The 21,420-nt window shown below is 38.7% G+C and overlaps 1 protein-coding gene across 4 annotated transcripts in view; it reads right to left on the reverse strand.

Annotated features, from left to right (window-relative positions):
- Positions 1-924: 924 nt before the first annotated feature.
- LRRC8B (leucine rich repeat containing 8 VRAC subunit B) overlaps positions 925-21,420 on the reverse strand; it is a 42,083-nt gene continuing 21,587 nt past the window's right edge. For 2 of the 4 annotated variants that reach the window (XM_045547571.1, XM_045547572.1), the window contains exons 3-5: positions 15,668-15,769; positions 10,725-12,889; positions 925-4,468 (exon numbers count right to left, since the gene is read on the reverse strand). In XM_045547571.1, coding sequence (XP_045403527.1) covers positions 4,196-4,468; positions 10,725-12,863 — 2,412 coding nt within the window. In that variant the 5' untranslated portion in view covers positions 12,864-12,889; positions 15,668-15,769 and the 3' untranslated portion in view covers positions 925-4,195. Of the gene's footprint in view, positions 4,469-10,724; positions 12,890-15,667; positions 15,770-18,678; positions 18,706-21,420 lie in introns of those variants that run through there. The other 2 variants (XM_045547573.1, XM_045547574.1) reach the window with 2 other exon arrangements.

The raw sequence follows: 21,420 nt of genomic DNA on the forward strand, positions 1-21,420 counted from the left end.
ATATTTAGGCTTATACACAACATATATATGCACAAACACATCCATTCTAACTCTATACCCCTTTGTATTTTTAAATTGCACCATCTCTCTTAGAGATAATGTACAACATGCAGAAGGCATTCATAGTTATTTTTCTCAGCAGTAGTGTATTATACAAGTCAAATGCAAAAGTTAAATATGAAATTACGGTCAATTGAAAGCCATCTTAACTCAGTACTTTGGCTCATGTATTCTATGATAATGCTTTAGTGCTGATAAAATTGTTCACATACAAAACACTGAAGAGAATGTAGTTCGTTATCAAAGGTACTTAGTAGATAGCCCCCCGTGGATGTAGAAGTGATGGATAAGAAACAGGAAGAAACCAATTAAATAGGGCTGCAGTTTTTTACTGCTTTAACTTTTCACATCCAGCTGAAGATAATAATTATATCCAGGGCATTCTGCAACAGCTATTAGTTTATACCATTACATATATATATATAATGTCTTCATTATACAAGCCAGGATGCAAAATAACTCCTCCCCTCTCCCACCAGTCTTTCTCATTTCTAGAAAGGAAGAAATACAGATTCTAATGCAATGTATAGGTACTGAAAACAAAGTGGACCTGAAGTTATATACTCATGCTTTTGTGGTGACGAAGGGTCATAGGATCAGCTCTAAATAATGCAGAGATGGGAGAAGCTGAACTACTCAGTCATAATTGTAGGAACTGGCTTCCCTGAAATAAATACATGCTCAGGTATCACTGCAAAGCCTCTAGCACAAATATATTGTTACTATATAAGTGCTGATCAAATTTAATGGGGTAGGTGAGTGGAGAAGGAAAACAAAATACCTTATGTGGATAGTACAATGCTATGTGAATGTAAAGATGGAAAGAATGAAAGAATATTTTACTAAAAACACAGGAAAATAATGTTAAGTCCACAGAATAACTGTTTATTTTAATGGTTTCTGAACCCATCAATATTATGCAATATTTTAATTAAACATAACATTTGAATCATGAAACACCTGAAAAACAGAAAAAAATTTCACTATCAAACAATAATGTTATGCAAATAAATCACTGCAGCACACCCCAGCACACCTATTGCACCGAGATCCTGAGGATCTCTATTTACCCTGTTTAACATAAATGTTTGTTAAGTGACAGTGAAATATGACATACAGGGGAAAAAATTAAGACTGAGGGTAAAGAATGAAAACATAGTACCTATGTGTCATGCAGATGTACCCTGATATAGGTTAGGGAAAGAATGCTACGCTTTTACAGGAATGCTCAAAAACACTTAGGTTTTCAAATCAATGTTAAGCATTTGTTTTTCTTTTAAATGTCATAACTAAGGGAATAAAATACTCCATGATTTCAATGAATAAAAGAAATCACTATCCTAGTATTAATCTATAACCTCTTGCAATTTTGGAAAAAATACTAAACATATAAAAAACTAATAAGTTATCATTTGCACACATGAAGAATGTGTCTATGTGTGTCTGTGGGATCTCTGTGTGTCTACATGTGCACACCAATAAAATGAATCCATGTCATGGCTAGCATAAGCCATAAAGTTTGCTCTGAATAATCTTCACATTTATTTTTTTGAAAACATATATATACATTCTTGGAAATCAAATGCCAACTAATATCTCATAATTATAATTTTACAAACTTCATTTTCTTCATTTAAAGAATATGAATACTTGTAAAATAAAGATCTGCTCCAACAGTGCAGTAAAGATGGTATTAACACATTTTGTATGTCAAGCGGTGGTCTCATTGTTCCTCATGTCAGTGCTATGTTGTTTCGAAACCTATCTAAACACTGGTGTAAAAGATTTCAATAAAAAAATTTAAAAACTACGGCATCAAGAACCACATAATTTGCACAGTACTTATACCCTAGTGTGTGGAAAGCAGCTTGCAATATTCATTATTAATTCTGCTAGTAAATTATCTCTAGAAATTTATATAGGTGATAAGGAAAATTTAGCTAATGATTTTGCAGTTGAACAGAATCAGTGACTAGGCATGGAGAAGTTCTAGCTTGTCAGGTGGATGGTAGCAAATCTGAATTTTGATTTGAAAATTCTTCCTATAAAAGAGGATAGGATTTTTTATATAAATTCTGGCTAATTATTTGGGCAAAAACATTTAAATACCTCTCCATGTATCACATTCATGTCCAAAATGTAATCCTATAAAACACTGGAATTAGTACACATGACAATTCTATTGTAAAAAACTAAAATAACCATCAACTTACATTTTAAAAAATGAAAATAACAAAAAACTATGGACATAATCCGAGTCCGTTTTCTGAAGTTCTAGAAGAAAGTTTCATCATTATGCCTGGTTCCCTGAGAATTTGAATGCTCTCACTAAAAGGCAAGTTTTGGTAAGAAGTATATTTTGACACTGTTCCTTCCCATTCAGAATAAACAATAATATTTTAGGCAGCTCTTGGTGTTCTATATTCTTTATAGCTAGTATTATTCAAATTTCATTTAATGTGAATAATTCTTTTTTCTGAACTTCAGTCCAGGGGTATGTGGTAGGTGAGGGAAGCTACATTTGGTGTACTTTAAAGACTCACTTTCATCTTTCTGGAACAAAGCAAGAAAAAACATATACCACATACAACAATTCCATATACACAGCACTCTTTACCCATGGTGTTTTCCAGTTTTGTATAGGTGTAGTTAATAGATTCCTTCATAGTTATATCCAAAATGAGGAAATAGCATCATAGGGCCTAGATCTATTACAGAAAAACACATTAAAATGCATATTTCCCCAAAATGAGTCAATTTTATTCATTTAACAATATGCATGATAATAAAAGGCCAAACACAAAGCTCTTTATAAAAAGGAACAAATATATATTCCAGAAGAGTTAGATAAAGGCATGAGATGAATTTCAGTTAAATAGATCTATTTCTTTGTAAGCTTTGAGAACTCATCTTAGACGCTGAATAGAGGCTGAGGGTTTTGCATTATAATCATAGCTAGAGATTATGCAGATGGAGAAAAAAAGTGTTTTGCTTTAACTCATACTAAATTTCTACAAAGTATTTTAAAATCAATTTAAAAAACAAGTTTGTACCTCTCCCCTCCATCACAGTTTTTGTAAGTAACGAAGAAATGTACCCGTACGACTGCACAGCGACTAGGGAAGAGAGAGGTAGATGACTTGGCCACCCTCTCACAAAGAAACCCCCAAATACTTGAGGGCATTAAGCACAAGGCTTTTGTTATCCAACAGTAATTAGCTGCAGAGTACAAAAACATTCTGGAGCAGAATGTACACAAACATGAGGATCATAAATAGCCAAAACCGAGTACACTAACAGGAAGTTCTTAAGGAAATGCATATGTTCTATGCACCTCACAAAAAATTATTCTCATAGATATTGAATCCAAGATTCTACAATAGAAAATATTTATGTTTTACATTTGCTGTAAAAATTATTAATAAAAAAAGGCTCTGATGACAGACAAGAAATCTTACAGAATACATTAATTTTCAGGATGTCCCTCACATGTCTTAAGTGCCCTGCTGCTGTTCTAAGCAAACCCCAAAGGCAGATGTTTTCTCAGGGTTCATCATTGTTAAGAGGTAATCAGATTAACGAAAACTCAAGCAGGCTGGGAAAGGAAGTAAAAATTAAGCCAAAATAGGAATTCTGCCAAGCACAATACACCCTGTTTAAAAAAATTTAAGAACATAAATCAAAGACAGTGGTGAGTACAAGAAAATTTATATTGATGAGCTTATGGCCTTGGTGATAAATATCAAAACAGGAAGTCAGTTAAAACAAGCGTGCAAATAAGTAATAGAGACTGGGGGAGGAAGAGGAGGAAATACCTATACAGTCTTCAAGGTAAAAACTGCAACGTAGGAATTCAGTAATTTCATAACCTCCTTTCTACTTTCGATGTGTACTTCTTACAGCATCTCAATAAGTTAAAGACCAATTATTCACAAAACTTTAGGTTAGTGTTAACATTTTTTACCTGTTGGATTTAGGGCTAGACACTGAGTTGCTTTAATAAGACATTTAATTACAGTTCATCATAATCATCACTCATTTCTCATCTCGATAACTTAGAAAATTTTACTTCTTATTTAAAGCCCTGGAACATACTTTAAAAATGATTTTGAGACATGAGTCTCTTTTCTTCCAGTCAACATTTGTCTAAGCACGTCTGCAAACGTTCTGTTACAGGGGGAGGAAGGGTACTGAGCAAATTCTCCTCGACAATCAGACAGCTTCGTTTTAGGGACTGACACCCTTCTAGTTCAGGAGGAAGCGTTTCCAGGTAATTACCAATGAGCTCCAGATGAGTAAGGTTCGACAGCTCACCCACGTGAGGGGACAAATTCATCAGGCTATTTTTCCCCAAGAGTAAACACTGCAGCTTTTTGCACTGAAACAGCCCATCTGGTAACACCTCAATCTGGAAAGGGGGAAAAAAAAGAAGCCAGTAAAACCAGGGCTTGATAATACATTTATTTATTTATATTGCTAGCTATCTTGTCCCAAAAACATTTCTGGAGATTTATAGGGATTCATACAACAATGATGATAAATTTCAAGTAGATGAAAACGAGGAAAAATAATGACAGGAATATCACAGGGAGTCAGCCTGAGGCTACCACGAACACCTGGACCCCTGCAGCCTATGGGTGGGTAACACGTTTGGCTCTGAACACTCTAACATGCAATTCTTAAGGAAAACGTTCCTGACATACTCATGGTCTCTAAGATAAAAAACAAAGCAGTAATTCAGGAGAACCATAATTATTCTTGAGTCCTGGATCAGAAATAAATTACTCTCAAGAGTCCTCATAAAGAGCTTACTGTGTAATGTAATGAACAACATCCTTAAAAACATCCTGACAACAGTCACAAGGCTATTTCTTATATTGCTTTTGGGGACTGAAAATTTGTTTTTTAAAAAAGTCTACTGAAGCAGAGATACAAAGATATGATAATACATACAGGTACATTTCATTTTCCTCTACATACACACACGTACACCTGAGTATTTACCCTCTTCCTGCTCTCTGGAATGGTTTCAGTTAAATCATTCATATAACACAGAGAGATAATTTTAAATATGATAAATAGTCTGCAAATTAGGACAACTCCTAAAGCTGCTCACTCAACTGCATCCCTATATGGGGCAGAGGTTTCATGTGACTTCCCAAGGGAGCCACTATGAAATAGGGTGTATTGGGCAAATCCTCCAGAGAAGTTGAGCACACACAATCCCTTCAACTCATCACCCCACCGAGGGATACGTTTGGGCCAAGCACAGTTGGACGGCACACACCCCACCCTGTAAGACTCTACATACTGGGGACAGGGAACATCTCTGAACCTATGAAATAACACAGGATCCTCGGTTCAGGACGTGGCTTTGTTAGAAACAGGGATGAAGGGGGCACCCAGGGGCTCGGCCTACATCCTCTGATGGACCAACGCAGACCTGATGGGAAATGAGCTTCTAGGGCCATTCAGAACTGTCTCTCCTCAAAAGGATAAATATTCTTTAAATAAACTAAGAAATCACCAAATTGCATTCACACATGCTCCTGAGGTTAAAAACTTCCTTCTCCTATGTCACCCCCACTACCCCACATTCAGTGCTGGACATCCTTGAAAATAAATCTAACGATCACCATTGCTAAGACCAACATGCAATACAGATCATCGCTGTATACCAAAATATTACGTATAGGGCAAAGGAAAAATATCTACCCTTTAATTTCATTTCCTTCTTAGAGCGGATGCCAACTCGTACATATGTAGACTTCAATATTGAGAGATGAGGCAGAAGATGCAAAAGAGAAGAAATACAACCCTTTTCTAAAGCAACCCCTCCTGCTCAGAGACATCCGTAGCTCAGAAGCAGAGTCAGTGATGTCCAAGTGGAGGGAAAAATCAGCCCTGGGTAGTGTGCTCAGTGTTAAGAGTGCCTGTTGGTGACTTAGTAATGACATAGGCAAACTGGCTGGAAAGGAAGCAGGCTTGCCTCATTTGTGTTCAGAAAGCATGTGCTGAGTTCCTGCTGATGTGCCAGGCTCCCTGCTCGGTGCTGAGGGTAAAGTGCTGAGCAAAACAGATGGCATTCCAGAACTACTCTAATGTAGGCTACCATGAATATCTCAGCCTCAGTACCGTTGACACTTTGGGTGGGAAAATTCTCGCTATCGGGCTGCCCTGTATATTGTAGGATGTTCAGTAGCATCCCTGGTCTCTATCCACCAGCTGACAGTGCCACTCCTCTTCTCAGTTGTGACAACCAAAATCAGCTCCAGACAAATGTCCCCCGGGAAAAAATCATCCCCAGTTGAGAAGCACTGGTCTAATGGAAGTGAGAGACATTAGACAATTACATAGTCTGTAATGGGTGCTAAGAAGAAGAGTGCCCTAACCTGAGCTGCATCGTGGAATCCCATATCCCCTTCTTCCATGGATTTACATTTCCAGCTCACTTATACACCTTGCCTAACTGGACTGACTTTCTGCTGGGCAATTACCCTAAAGACATTGCCCTCACTCTCCTGTTTGGCTGTCAGCACTATTGGGTTCCCACCAGTCCTCTCAAATCTCTAAATTTGTGATTTTAGTGAATTTCTCAGCCCCCAACAGAAGAGAGAGATTTCCCAAGGCAGTGGGAGTGAGCCCGCTGGGGCAGCCCCTCAGACCCGCTGCTGTGAAAGTCAGGCAAAGGCTGTGGTTGGCAGTAACCCTTCCTGTGTGCCAAGCGTCTATCTCAGGGGCTTTCTCCCCATGTGAGTGCCCAGCTAAGGCGCAGGACCTTAACTCACCTACTCTAATTCAATTTTCCTAAAGGAGCCTGGGGAGCTTTGTTAGAGATGCAAGACTTTCCTTCAATTCAGCAATTTTTCCCTGAACAATCTACTTACAACTTTAAAAATAGTTTACCTTGAAGCTTACAAGAACACCAAACACATTTTGCCTGGGTCAACAAATTTTATAAAAATGTTAGCTAACATTTACTTATAACTAATTCATTTAGCATACGTTTGCTTAGACTGCAAGAAACATAAACCAGAGAGCAAAAAAACTACCTTAGTACACCACTGACTTCCTCTCAAAAAACCAATGGAAAAGTTTACAGATTATGAGGGACATGATACACTTCATAAATAGAATGGTTTTACAGAATAAACTATAATGTGTAATATATGCATATATAAAACTACATAATAAACTATAAAATAAACTGAAATAAGAAGAAAAACTATGGGCTACATAATCACTACATCCCAGAATTCTCTGGCAACCAAATGTTTTCAGCAAAATGGATTGGAGCCCCCAGAACAGGATGGTTCTCTTTTAAATCAATTATCAATTATCACTGATAATTAAATACTCCACCATTTCCCAGGGTCTGGGACCTTACTTCAGAATCCATTTCAATGTCAGATTTCCTTTTTGTTTCTGGCCAATGACACATGCTATCTCAGGACACGCTAACCAAACCCATGAAGCCTGAAGCCTGATCATTTCAAGAAACAAAGATAAATATTTCCATTTCTAGGTAGTGATGCCAAAAACAACAAGCACTGTCACATAAATGATATTCAGAAGAAATTTCTACATTATTCACTTTCTGGCTAGAAGTCGTTGAATCAATAAAAGAAATAAATACACATGTGTGGAAGTCCGAAGACCTGGGTGTAAATTGGAGTGGTCTGTAAGATTTGAGCAAATTTAGTTAAATGCTTGCCCACACCTTTTGCTTCTCCATCACAATCAATGCCACTGTAACCCAATTACCTTTTGGCACTGGGATAGGGATGGATCCTGCCTCTTCTTTTCCCACCTTCCATACCCACCCCCACACACCAGTGTTTCCCATGTAACACCACTGGGTTGCAGCATTGGAGATGTGATAGGAAAGCAGCAGAGGAAGAGTCGGAATACTTGGGTTCCATCCTAGCTCCATCAGCAGGAATTCAGACTTCAGATGAGTTACTCTGAGCCTCAGTTTCAGTATTGGTAAAATGAGGGCAGTGGGGGTTGGCAAATTTTTCTCTAAAGGACTAGAAGAATAAATATTTTAGGATTTACGGGCCAAGAGGAAAAACTGAATATATTATGTACATAACAAGAGAGAAAAAATGCCATACATTTTTAAGTGATGGAATTCAAAATAGAACATTGATTGAATGTAACTTTTTGTTTCACTTGGTCCATTAATGAAAAGAATGGAATTTATTCATAGACACAGAAATTTGAATTTCATATAATTTTCATGTGTCACAAAATATTCTTTTGATCTTTCCCCCCAACCATTTAATAATATAAAAAACACTCTTAGTTTGGGCTGTATAAAAACAGGCTGTGTATGGACAGAGTCTGCCGACCTCTGGACTAGATGACTCATAGTATTCCTTTTAGATATAAGAGCTTTTGTCTCTGTTTTTCATCTATATTCCTGTTTCTAAATCATAACTGATTAAACCTTTCTATGGAGTTTTGTTCCTATGCTGTCCTCTCCCAACCCTCCTATGTGCTACCGTCAGAGCCTCCTTTGGAGGTGCCAGTTCCGGCTAACTAGCACTGTCAAGCTGAAGTCTCACCCCAGCCCCTGCCCAATGAATCAAACATGAACTTGACTGGCAGACTCCCAAGCACTCCTCCTTCTGGCCCATGTTGCTAAATGCTTAAGTTATCTCTTATCAGATCTGGGCATACCTATTGCAATCCTCTGTGCATGACCTCTACCTTTTTACATCCCCCTAATCCAGTGTGCTTAGGGTGTGCTTCATGGAACACAAGGTGTCTTGCTTAAAGACATTCGGCAAACATTGCATACCATAACTCCCTCTTGGCGAAGCACAATGCATATTCATATGTTAAAGGCTGTGAATCAGAAATATGATCAAAAGAAACATTTATTTAATGTTTTTCATGATGACATATTATCGTCCTTTGGAAGAAACTCTGAAGTGCCCTGTCAGTGAATGTCTGTCACCTGGGGGGACTGCCCACACCTTCTGGCTCTGAGGATGCTCAGCAACTGCTTTTCTTCAAGTTTATGAGACAATCCACTCAAAGATACCATTCTACTTTGGCCATAAAGTACGTTCAGCAAAAGACTTTCATGTGCTACAAAGTATCCTCCCTTATTCAAGAAAGGATGTGTCTGATAGTCACATCTAGTCTCTCTTTCAGATATGGTCAAGAAGTCAATAAACTTGCTGTCAGAAGCACCAATGGTCTTAAGGTTTCACTACATTAACCTAGCAAAAAACATTAACCTGCTCATACATTTGAATAATGTATGGCCAACTAAAACTTTAATCAGCTGCAAATTTCAAAAATCCATGTAGTGATTAAACTGTATAACAGCTTAGTGGAACCTATGCCTTTCAGAATAATTATTTATACATTTTATTATATATTTAACAATGGAAGAAAACATGGCCAAAATATTAATATTAATCAACTGCACAATTTAGTGGCACTAATGATAAACCTCTAGACCTGTGGTTTGCAAAGTGCAGTCACTAGGCCAGAATCAGCTTTACCTGGAGAAGTCTAGACAAATTGTAAAGTGGCTTTAAAATATGCAATCCTTTAAGACCTGAAGATTTCTCATTTTTCTTAGAATGGGCTCTCTCCTTTTACATACATTTCTCAGAATTTTAAAAATCAGGATGGGTTTTGCTCTCATCCCCTAATTTTCTGGTATTTCTCTAACATTCACGGTTTTCAAAAATAATGTCTGATGATTAACATGTTTATTAGCCAATGTCATGTTCATAGCTATATTTAGCACGAAATATGAATAACAAAAGTCTAGGAGATAATACATTTTTGGATGAGGTAAAAGCAGTGCTTGTTTCAAGCAGAGAAAGATCAGTTTCATGCCTTGGCAGACTCCCCAGATCCCTTCTTTCCATAGGGACATTACCCTCACTCTCTTGTGCTTTAAATGAGCATGTTTTGTGTTGTTTTTTTCTTTTTCCTCCTCCTTCACATTTTAACCTAGGAAACTACTCATTTATTTTGTTTTTTCATGTTTCTGTGAAGTTAAGTTTTCCTTAACTTGGCTTTACTGTTGCAAATTATGGTTCATTTTTAAGCATGGATGCTGGAAAAAGCTTCTAAGAAGCCCTAGTGTTGCATTATAGAGGCAGGCCTTTCATTTTGAATTCTTCTAGACATATATGCAGATTTCAGATCCTTTTTACTGCATCACAAATAGGCTTTATGAATAATTCATAATCCCAGCATTTTAAAATAAAGAGTTATTATATTATGACAGACTTGGAAAACTGAAAAGTTCTACCAAACTTTCTAAATACTTAATACCTTTCTAAAACAAAATGTAATCTCCACCATAACTAGTTTATTTTGAGCGTGATGTTTATATAGAAAATGGGGAAAAAGAATAAAGAGAACTAACATTTGTTAAGCAACTATTATGTGCCATGAACTGTGCCAAATGCTTATACATTTTTTCATAACATCTCTATGGTAACTTGTAAGTTACATTAAAACCTGATGCTCCGTGCTTTGGTAATTTTTCCAGGATTACACGGGATTGGGCTTGGCTCAGAGAACACATAATATGACTTAAAGTCCATTTTTTCCCATACATTACATGCTAGAAACATGGCAGATGCTCAAAAGGCTAGCTGAATACAGGGAAGAATGGATTTACTCACGTTGTTGTTGGTCACAGCAAAGTACTGCAAATTACTCAGATATTGGATTTCTTCTGGAATGAAGGTCAGGTGGTTATAGCTTAGGTCCAAATAATGGAGTTTGGTGCATAGGAAAAGCTGCAAGGGCAGATTCTCTATATTATTATGGTCCAAAAAGAGCTGCTCTAGGTTGGATAATGCCCCAATCTGTGCAGGAATATAAGCAATGTTATTGTGCCATAACTTTAAGCACGACAGATTCTGAAGATGCTGAAAGCTAATGATCTCTTCTACAGTTTTAAGGTTATTTTCTTTTAGATCTAACTCATGCAAATTGTTCAGGCTGAAAATAGAGTGTGGGATGCGCTCCAGGTCGCAGCTGATCAGTTCTAGGCTTTTCAGATTGACCATCTTTTTCAAGTTGTTCAACACAACTAGCTTGCTCCCTTCATTATCAAGCGACAACTTCTGCAGTGAAGGCAAGAGGTCTGTAACGACTTGCGGGATCCGGGACAGGCTGCTCTTCAAGTAGAGAGTCCTCAGATTTTTCAAGTCCTGAAAGCCCTCCAAGTGCATGGTACTCAACTGCTCAGGCAGGACACAGCCTGATAGATAAAGTTCCTTGAGATTCTTCAGGTGAAATACCCAGCGTGGGATTTTTCCCATTTCAGTAAATTTCAGGCGGAGGATTTTTAAATTCTCCTCCAGGAAGGCCAGCGCGGGATGGTCCACCACCAGGGACGAATGGTACACGCGCAGCTCCCTGAGGTTGACCAGCTGCGAGACTGCAGAGGGCAGCTTCACCTCGGGGATGAGCTCCAGGCTCAGCACTTCCATTTCCGTTAACTCAAACACATTGTCCGGAAGCCCGTTGAGCATAAAAAGGTGCAGTTCTATCTTGTCCTGGGAATTTTTCACGAGCTTACTTTTCAGTTTCTCAACTGTCCACTCATTATTGAGGTTGATCTGTTTCAGTTTGTTCTCACTGACCTCCGACAGGAATATGGAGAAGCGTTTGGAATACAGGGGGTCGTACTGGTCAGCCAGGTGAAGGATGAAGGCAAAGTCATTCTTGACGTCAGGGATGTCACTGTAATTGCTTTTTTCTCTTAACGCCTCAAAGGAATATTGCTTCAGGGAACTCCTCAGCATCCACCACAAGCTGTAGGAGGAGGTGAGACCGTAGAGTATAACCAAAATGACATAAAATGACGCCAGGACCTTAAATATTTCTGCCAAGGAATAGACACACTGGTAGCGCTTATAGCCTGTAAAAGCCTGTACGTCAATGGAACAGTCGATTTCAAGAGTGATGTAGGTTAAAAAATAGGGAACATAAGTTATAATGAGGACAAACAAAATGACTTTGACGATTATCTGCTTCAGATACACCCGATAAATGATGTCCTTCTGCTCCACGTGTAAGCGGAATCGTTTCACCTTTTCAAAGATGGCTTTGGCCTGTTCACCCTCCTTCTTGTCCAGGACACTGGAAGTTGGGCTTTCTATGCTAGCTGACTCCAAGCCTGGCTGCGGGTAGGGCAATGACTGCTTGCTGGAATCAACATCAGCTGAACACCCTGAGGTTGAAAGCAAAATCTTGGACTTGGAGAGTTTCAGGGGCCTCACCGACTGCTCGGCCACTGTTTCTGACAGGGCGCGAGTGGTCCACGGAGAATCGAAGCACTTGTGAAGGATGGCCACAAAATGCTCGAGCCTGGAACTGGTACTGGGGTAGTGAAGCCAAAAGTTGCTGCAGGCTGCAAAGATGAGCGTGTGCAAGAGCACCAGGTAGGGGAAAAACTTTGCAAACCAATGGAGCTGTTTCTCGTAACAGACAGCATCGATGTAGGAGTACTGCTGGCGGTGAAGGTCGTTCTGGATTCGGAGGGGGAGCGGAAGCGGCGTATCAGGATGAGAGGATGCATTCACGCTGGCTTTCAGGATGTCCCAAGGCACAGCACAGTGATTGTCAAATTCCACTTTGCACGGAAGACAGCACAGAACCCTGCTCTGTGTCAGCTGGAGAGCTCCAGCCAGCACGGCCACCAGCAGCATGATCAGGGTGATATAATACCAGAAGACGTCCCACCATGGTTTTAAGATGTGGTAGGATGACTGGGCATCTGCTAAGCATTTTAGCTCTGTTAGTGTAATCATGATTTTCCCTTGTAGGAGTAAAGAACCTGGAAGAGGAAAATAAAAGAAACACTACTGAAGCAAGTTCTCACATAAACATTTAACCCTAATGCTTGTACCCTCCCTAAGTAGGATTTAGCTCAGGGGTAAAACCTAAGAGGCAGGACTGATCAAGGGCACATAAGTCTTCCCCAGCCATCTCAACCTGGAACTGTAAAGTGTCTTAGATTGGGGCCATTTTGTCACAGCCAGGCTGGATCTGTAAAGAAATGTGCAGGTTACCCTCGAGGCAATTATCTAGTTACCTCCTGGATCTCAACTCCAGGCTGAGCTATTAAAAACCAGGAACCAATTTTTCTTCAACTGACATTGGAAAACCTTGTTCTTATGCTACCAATTTTTAGCAGTCACATTTATACCCTCCAAAATATCTGAATAAGCTCCTTTTCCTGTCCTGCCCCATGTCTGGAGCATCAGTTGCAGCCTGAGAATTGTTTCAATCACAAGGAGCCTCTTTGGGGCAAGCTCTGCTTTATCAAATTATCCCTTAGGCTTGGAGGGATCTACTGATTCTATGCCCAAAATATACTGTCGGTGAATGCATTATCTCCTTTCCTCCAAGTTCTCGCTCTGTAATTCAAGTCGGTGACTATTTAAAAACTTCGGGTATTTAAAAGTTGAGAAACAACAGTAATGGCCTAAAAAAAGATAGGGAAGAAAAGTCTTGTTAGAATACTCTATCGTGGGGACTCCCCCTCATGTTTAATGCTGTGATGCAAAGTATTAAAAGGATAAATGATTAAGGCATGTTCTATCATTAAATTATTTTTGCCTTCAGAAAAGCAAGATGATTTTGTATTTTCATATTGAAATGTATTCAGAAAGCATTCCTGAGAATTTCTCTGTTTAGTCTTATATACATCAATTATTTAAAAAATTGGGCTGGGCGTGGTAGCTCATGCCTGTAATCCTTGCACTCTGGGAGACCAAGGCCGGAAGATAGCTTGAGGTCAGGAGTTTGAGACCAGCCTGAGCAAGAGCGAGACCCCGTCTCTACTAAAAATAGAAAAATTAGCTGGGCATGGTGGCACATGCCTGTAGTCCCAGCTACTCGGGAGGCTGAGGCAGAAGGATTGCTTGAGCCCAGGAGTCTGAGGTTGCTGTGAGCTAGGTTGATGCCACAAGGCACGCTAACCTAAGTGACAGAGACTTTGTCTCAAAAAAAAAAAAAAAAGAATTGCTAACTAGTAAAATCCAGACCATCTATACAATGGCATAGAGTAAAAGAAAAGGAAATATACACATTATAATAATACCTGGTGAGAAAAAGAAAAAAAAATCATGGTATCATGTTCTCCCTTCACTGGTCATCCACCTCTAACCTGTGCCCAAAGGCTTCTCCTGGACTTTCTTGAGTTTGCAGTCTTATCGTCTATCCTGGGCCTGAGTTTCTCTCTGCACACCCTAGCACTAGCAGTACGCCTGGGGGAGCCTGCTTTGCTCTCATTAATTCTCCTTGTGGAGACTGGTATCCTGCCTTGAACCCTAGAATCCCACTAAAGTGGCTCTGCTCTCTGCTAATAAGTATATTCTCTTTTGCTGGTCATCTTAAGAATATTCCTGACCATCTGAACCTGAACCCTAAAGCTTCATGCTCTACCACCTGTTAGGGCATCCCACAACCCCTAATTTTAATTGCTGGACTGGAGTATGACTTACTGCCTATAGCCTTTCTGGACATCAAATCCTATTATATAGATTCAACTTTCTCCAAGGACCTGAGGCTTGATTATATAACTCTCCAGGGCATCTCTCCTTTACTCTGGTTTAGTGGTCTATTTCTAACTCTCAATTCCTCTCATCGTGCCTCACCTCCTGCCTCAGCCTCCCGAGTGGCTGAGACTACAGCCTCATATAATTGTTCGTCAAGGCAAGACAAAAACCAAAATGAGAGGAGTATATGAGACAAATAGTCCTGGACTTAGACTTCAAAATACCACAAACATGATGGGAGCAGGGCTGGCAGAAAACATTGCTGGATGAAAGAACATGTGAAAAACACCTAGAGATTTTAGTTGATGTGTATGCATACTTTCAGCTGATCATATGATAGCTATTATGCTAAAATATTGATTATAACCTTTGGCCTTATTAATAAGTGGGCCCAGATAATGGGGCAACAGTCCTTCTGTGCCTGCCTGGTGAGATCACAACTGGAACCCAATGCTCAGTTTCAGGTTAAAGACGAAATGGGCAACAAAATAATTAGGAGCTACTGTCTACAAGCCATTTGCTACCGGAGGAACATAGGTAATTGATGATATGCAGCTAAGATAAAAGATGACTAGGTGAACCTGAGAATTTATCTTTACTATCTCATGGATGAAAGAATAAATGGATTTGTTCCAGAGGTAGAAGTAGGTGAGCGGAAGTTTTAGAAAGTCATATTTTGATTCACTCTCTGGTGAAACAGCATTGAACTGGCTGCTGTGTGAAACAGTTCCTCTCCCTGTCTTGAGCAGGGTCTAGATAAATAAAAAGACCATACATCAGGGATGTTGCAGAGGAATTTCTTATATAAAGAGAATGAACTGGACCATCTGTATAGGCTCTTTCAGTTCTAAATTCATGATTTTATCTGCCTTCTCAAAGGCCCTGAGAGTCAAATTCACTTATGACAAGCAACTGAAATTGCAGAAGAATGAAAACATCAATAGCTCTAATAATGGTAAGGTTATTTAACAGAGAGTGAAATTAATATTTACTCAACAAAAAGTACAAGTCAATATTGACCAAAATAATGTACTTTAAATATTTATACTTACTATAATGAAAAAAATGAATCAAATAAATCAGTTATGCTTCAGTCAGGAGGTCTACACCTTTTGAAATTTCTTAGACACACCATCTCTGTGTTTGTCTTCATTCTGTGAGAAAGCATAAATATCTTGAAATAGCTATACCCTAGCACTGGCAGTGCTATAGTCCTTCCAACAAACAGGAACAATTGGAGACATTGTCTTCAGAGACCCTCTGCATTGTAAGACATGATAAGGCAAATAGATTTTCACAGCTCAGTTTCCTTTTCACACTGGGGCGCACTGTGGCAAAGCCGTGTCTACAGCACCTCATCCAGATTCATCAAACCATACTCACTCCCTGAACTCTCTTTCAATTACAGAGACATTTCTACAGAAATTTAGATGCAACATATTTTAAAATTCTGTATCTACAACAATTTGATGAACACTTAGCTTTTTCCAAGTAATCTACATATGTTAATTTCTCTCACTCAGTCCTCATACACAGTTGTTCTTATTTGCATATATCAGATGGCTTGTCAAACCATATGATTTCTGCACCTTTATTTAAAACCACACATCTATCCAAATAAGAACTCTCAGTTCTTCTAAAATTGAGCCTACCAATTTCACTAGAAAAAGTCACAAGTTAATATATTTTTTCAGTCACAGCTCAGAAATATGGCTGAAATCCTCTGAAATTATATCATTAAATATAGCTAGCCTTTATATTAGTTTTTTTTTACTCTGTAGGTTAATAAAAGCCATTCTTAGAATATATGCTGCAATCATTTGTGATAGTTTAATTACATATATATAGTTAAGTTTGAACTGTGAGAAAATTCTGAAACACTAGAATTTTTTTTAATTGAATGTGAAAAACTATATTTTTTAATGCCTAAGGAACTTCAAAAAAGTTGCTGGGAAGGTTTTTACATTTTCCCTAAAGATAAAATCCATTTATTAATTTATTAAATACTTGAAGTCCAGCTAAGAACTGACCTCAAACTGTATTTAAAATATTTTTAGCAATAACCTTGTCCCCTTGTCATTTCAAATATCAAAAAGTTGGACGTGTCCTGAAATTTACTTTGGGTTTACTAAGTCATGTGAAAAGCCTATTTTATAATTAATCACCATCCAGTATCAAGTAGTTTTGCAGGTTAGAAAGCACAGTTGGTATGTATAACACCCTAGCTGTGCACTAATTCATAATTATATGACACTACTAGAGTATGAGTTTCTCATTCATAATTCACAAGCCTTTATAAAAGGCTTACAGCATATAATACATGACTGCATTTATGTGCATTGAGTATGTTAAAGACATCTGATGTGTGAAACATTTTACATATTCTTCCATAGCATTGAGTCTATAACATGCCAGAAAATAATTTATTGCATAATTCCAGAATGCTACTCAGCCATCATGATCCTTCTTATACAGTAGTTTCTCTTAAATATTACAGATACATTTTCTACTTTATTATTAATAATCTAATGCTTTTTTCTACTTTCAAAGCATATTTCATTTATATTAATTTATTTTATACTTATAACAAGCCATTGCAATAAATAGAATTATTCTTCACATTTTATAAACATGGAAAATCAGGCAGGCCCAAAGAATTTATCTTGTCCAAGGTGACAAAACTGGCAAGAAATAAAGTTATACCAGGAACCTGGGTCCTCAGACTCAAATCCCAACTTCATCCACTCCAGACCACATGGCTCCAGTCAACCCAATTAACTGTGTTACAGTCTCAGTTCTCTCAAAAGCTGAAGAAAAAGTTATTTAGCTTTCTTCCCCCATTCACCCCAGTATCTGAATTATTACTGGGTTCTATTATAATTTTTTGAATAGGATGCAAATGTTTTCTTTCAGGTCTTTGCTTGAATACTATATAATTTACTTTCTCAGCTAAACATTTTTCTACAAATATTTTTTACTGAACTATCTAAGCCTTAATATTTAAATGTACAGCATCTGGATTTAAGGATACATGAAAAGTCTCAAGTATTCCTATATATTAAATTATGCTAATTTTTCTAATTGAAGTATTTCACTGGAGAGTTTGACCATAGCTGTCCTTTGTCCATAAGCCATTTAATACTGCTTGTGTGTCCAGGAAATTTTTTCCAGACCATATTTTGGCAAACAATGAGGATTCAATCCAAATGTATTTTCCATTTCTAATATACAAATGTACCAAATCAGTTCAAGGAAATAATGTTAAGAGCAATGATTTTATGGTCCTAATCCATTCCTTTAGCTTTTAAACCTCATTAAAAAGTCATAAAACCTTTTCAAAACAGATGAATTCACTTGACAATCTCACTCCAAAGTCTCTAAGACGGTAACATCAACACTCAAGTTAGGCATCTTTACTTCCCAGTTCTTCTTATTTTACTTTCAAAGCATTTCCAAAATAACCAGTGAAAAAATAAACAAATGATGATCAGATGGTATTTAGAGTTGTTATATGCTGAGAACTGGATGCTACTTCAAAGATCTGTCTCTGACGCCAGGCAGGGATTATAGCCAAACAATTCACAACAGCAGTTCTCTACACTACTCTCACTGAAAATTGATTCTTTTTTTTCAATTTCAGCATATGACGGGGGCACACATGTTTAGGTTACATATATTGCCTTTGTCCCACCCAAGTCAGGGCTTCAAGCATGTCCATATCCCAGACAGTGTGTACCACACCCATTAGGTGTAAATATACCCATCCCCTCCTCCCTCTCACTGATTTTAAAATCACCTTATATTCCTTCAAAATGTTTAGTGCTACTTCCCATCAAGATGTTTCTTAAGTCTAATAGATATCTAATTTAAATTTAAATTCACCTCTTTGAGTTCCCTAGGAAACAATGCATCAGTACCTCTGATTAATTTGTCCCTTTCTTTATACTACATAATCCCTTTAACCGCTCTTCAGAGATCTGATGACAAGCATTTAACATTTCTCAAGTACTTAAATCATCACCAGCAGTAACACTTAATATGCCAGTGTCTGTATTGTCCTTACCAGTTCTTTCATATCTTGTCAGTGCAGCGATTTTCAAGTAACAAACATACTTCCCAAACTTAGTTGTAGTTTTGAGACCTAGAAAGAAACTAAGATTTATCTAATAGTGTTTCTCTAACATTAATGTCCCTAAAAATCACTGAGAGCTTATTAAAACACAAAGGGATAGGTCCCACCCTCAGCTTCTGATTCATTAGGTCGAAGCACATCTCCAGAACGTGCATTTCTGACAAATTCCTAGTTCATGTTGATGCTGCTGGTCCAGGGATCACTTTTGAAGAATCACAAATCTAAGATAGTGATTCTTAATCCTGACTTTGCATAAACCCTCCTGGGGCACTTTTAAAAGAAACCTAAATCCAGGCGCCTCCTCCCACACAGCAGTAACTCAATTGGTCTAGGGTGAGGTCAGATTTTTTTTTTTTTTCCAAATCTCCCCAGGAGGAGAAAGCACACAAGATAGACTGGCAACAAAATATCTGGGAAAAGTGCCTACTACCTTTTAGGTCTTCTTGGAAGTTGTACTAGATGTCTAGGATGCTCCCTCCCCTCCATAGACTACAAAGTAACAGGTACCCTCTCCCACATGAACCCTTCAGGGATTTAGGTACTCAAGGCAGGAGAAAAGTGAGTCACTGAGACACAGAGATTTGCAGGATGGATTAGAAAAAAGGGGGCCCAGCTGAAAGGCTATTTCAAGTATGTGAGTGAGAACTAATAAGGAAAAATTTTACAATACGTTTGAAAAAAAGTGAAGACGAAATAGTCGCTGTACGTTAAAACTCAGTATCACCCAGCAACATCTGATAGAAAAATCCATGGAGAAACAGGAGTCAAATGGACTCAGATTTTGATATATGCTATTATAGTATCTTATAGCTTCTAGCACATGATGCACAATAAATATTTATACAATAACTAAATATACAAAAATGCAAAAGGCAGGAAAAATATCCAGCCATTCAGATGTTTAGGCAGGGTGTATTCAAGGTGTCAGAGCCTTTCCCTGGGAGAGGCAAGAACTCAGCAGCACACAGATGGAAAGATTTTCACTAACTATTCTGCATATTCCCAACCGCAATAACTTTAAAAAAAAGGTTTTATTTCTCAAGATTCAGTGGGAGGTTCTTAACTTCATGGTATTGGCTGGCACAAAGATGACTGGAAGGTCCAAAATGTCCTTAGGCTGGTAGTTGGTGCTAACTCCTTTGTGTGAGACTCCCATGTGGCTCTTTGTGAGTCCCCACTTAGCGTGGTGGCTGGGTTCTAAGATGGTGCATTCCAGGCCCAGAAGTGAAAGCTGCAGATCACTGAAGCTACACGGTGCCAGGTCCACCAAAATCTACAGGGCCAGCCCAGATTCAAGGGGAGGGGAAGCAAACTTCACCTCTCAGTGGAGGAGTGGCAATGAATTTGTAGCCTGGCTTTATCCTCCACAGTCTACTCTCTGGACACAAATGATTACATTGCTCCACATGCAAAGCACACTAACCCTCTCCCAAGTCACCCAAAAGTTTCATCCCACTATGGCATCAAATTTGGGCCTGAAGTCCAGGATCTTGTCATCTAAATCAGGTCCAGGATGCTGCAGGGCAACATCCTTGAAATTCTTAGAAGCCCTTCCCTCTAGATGACAGGATCCAGGAGGCACTCACTGCCTTAAATCTTTCTGAAGTTTTAACACCAGATCTTACAGCTGTGCCTTTACTTTTCACCTCGAGACCAAGTTTTACTGGCAGTAGTGCTCGGATCTGATCTTTGGACCTGAGGCCATTTCTTTCTTTGAGTATTTTTTGCTGCATAGGGGAGCTGGGGATGAGAAAGTTTTATTTATGACCCTAGAAAATTCTGGATTGGAAATATTTCCTCTAGAGTCTCTTTAAAATCTTAACAGTTTCTTCTTTAATTCCTCTCTTTTTTGCAGTTCTTTGATCATAGGTGGTTAAAAAAGGGAGTCAATTGGTGCTTCTGACACTCTGTTGGAAAATCTCCTAAGCTAGATCCACAGGGTCATTAGGCTTATTTTCTGTGTCTCATGTTACTGTAGGTGATAGTCTTGTTGATTTTCCTGTCAATATAAAGCAAAGGTGCCATTTTACATTCTCCAGTAGCAACAGTATTCTTACTGCCCTCAGGACTTCACTGCCACCTGGTCCCAAAGCCAATGCCATGTTTTTTTGTTATGGTGGCACCTCACTTCTGGGTATCAGTTTTTCCTTTTGGTTCTTTAGTCTGTGTAACAAAGCACAGCAAAACTTAGCGGCTAAAATAACAATTCATGATTTCTTGTGATTCTGTGGAATGATGCGGCAGTTCATGTGGTGTCGGCTGGAATGCTGGAATGGTTAGAAGGTCCAAAGTGTCTCAATCACAGGGCTGGTACTTGGGCTGGCTGCTGGCCGAGAGCCCAGCTTGGGCCGCTGACCAGGGGCCTGGCCAGTCATCTGCATGGCTGATTAGGCTTCTGCACAGCAAGGGGCTAAGATCTAAGAAGGAATGTTTCCAGGACACAAAAGCAGAAGCTACAGATCTCTTAAGGCACTGCCTTGGAAATTACTCTCCACCATTTCTGCCACATTCTGTTGATCAAAAGAGGTAACAGAACCAGCTATATTCAAAAGGAGGGGAAGGGACTCCATCTCCTGATGGGAAGAGCTGCTGAGTATTAGCGGCCATCTTCAGTCCACCATGGGAAGTCACGTGCTTGTCAGCAGTGGATAGTGCCACATAGAAATGAGTTCT

Source organism: Lemur catta, chromosome 3 (genome assembly GCF_020740605.2).
Source record: "Lemur catta isolate mLemCat1 chromosome 3, mLemCat1.pri, whole genome shotgun sequence".
Classification (NCBI taxonomy): Eukaryota; Metazoa; Chordata; class Mammalia; order Primates; family Lemuridae; genus Lemur; species Lemur catta.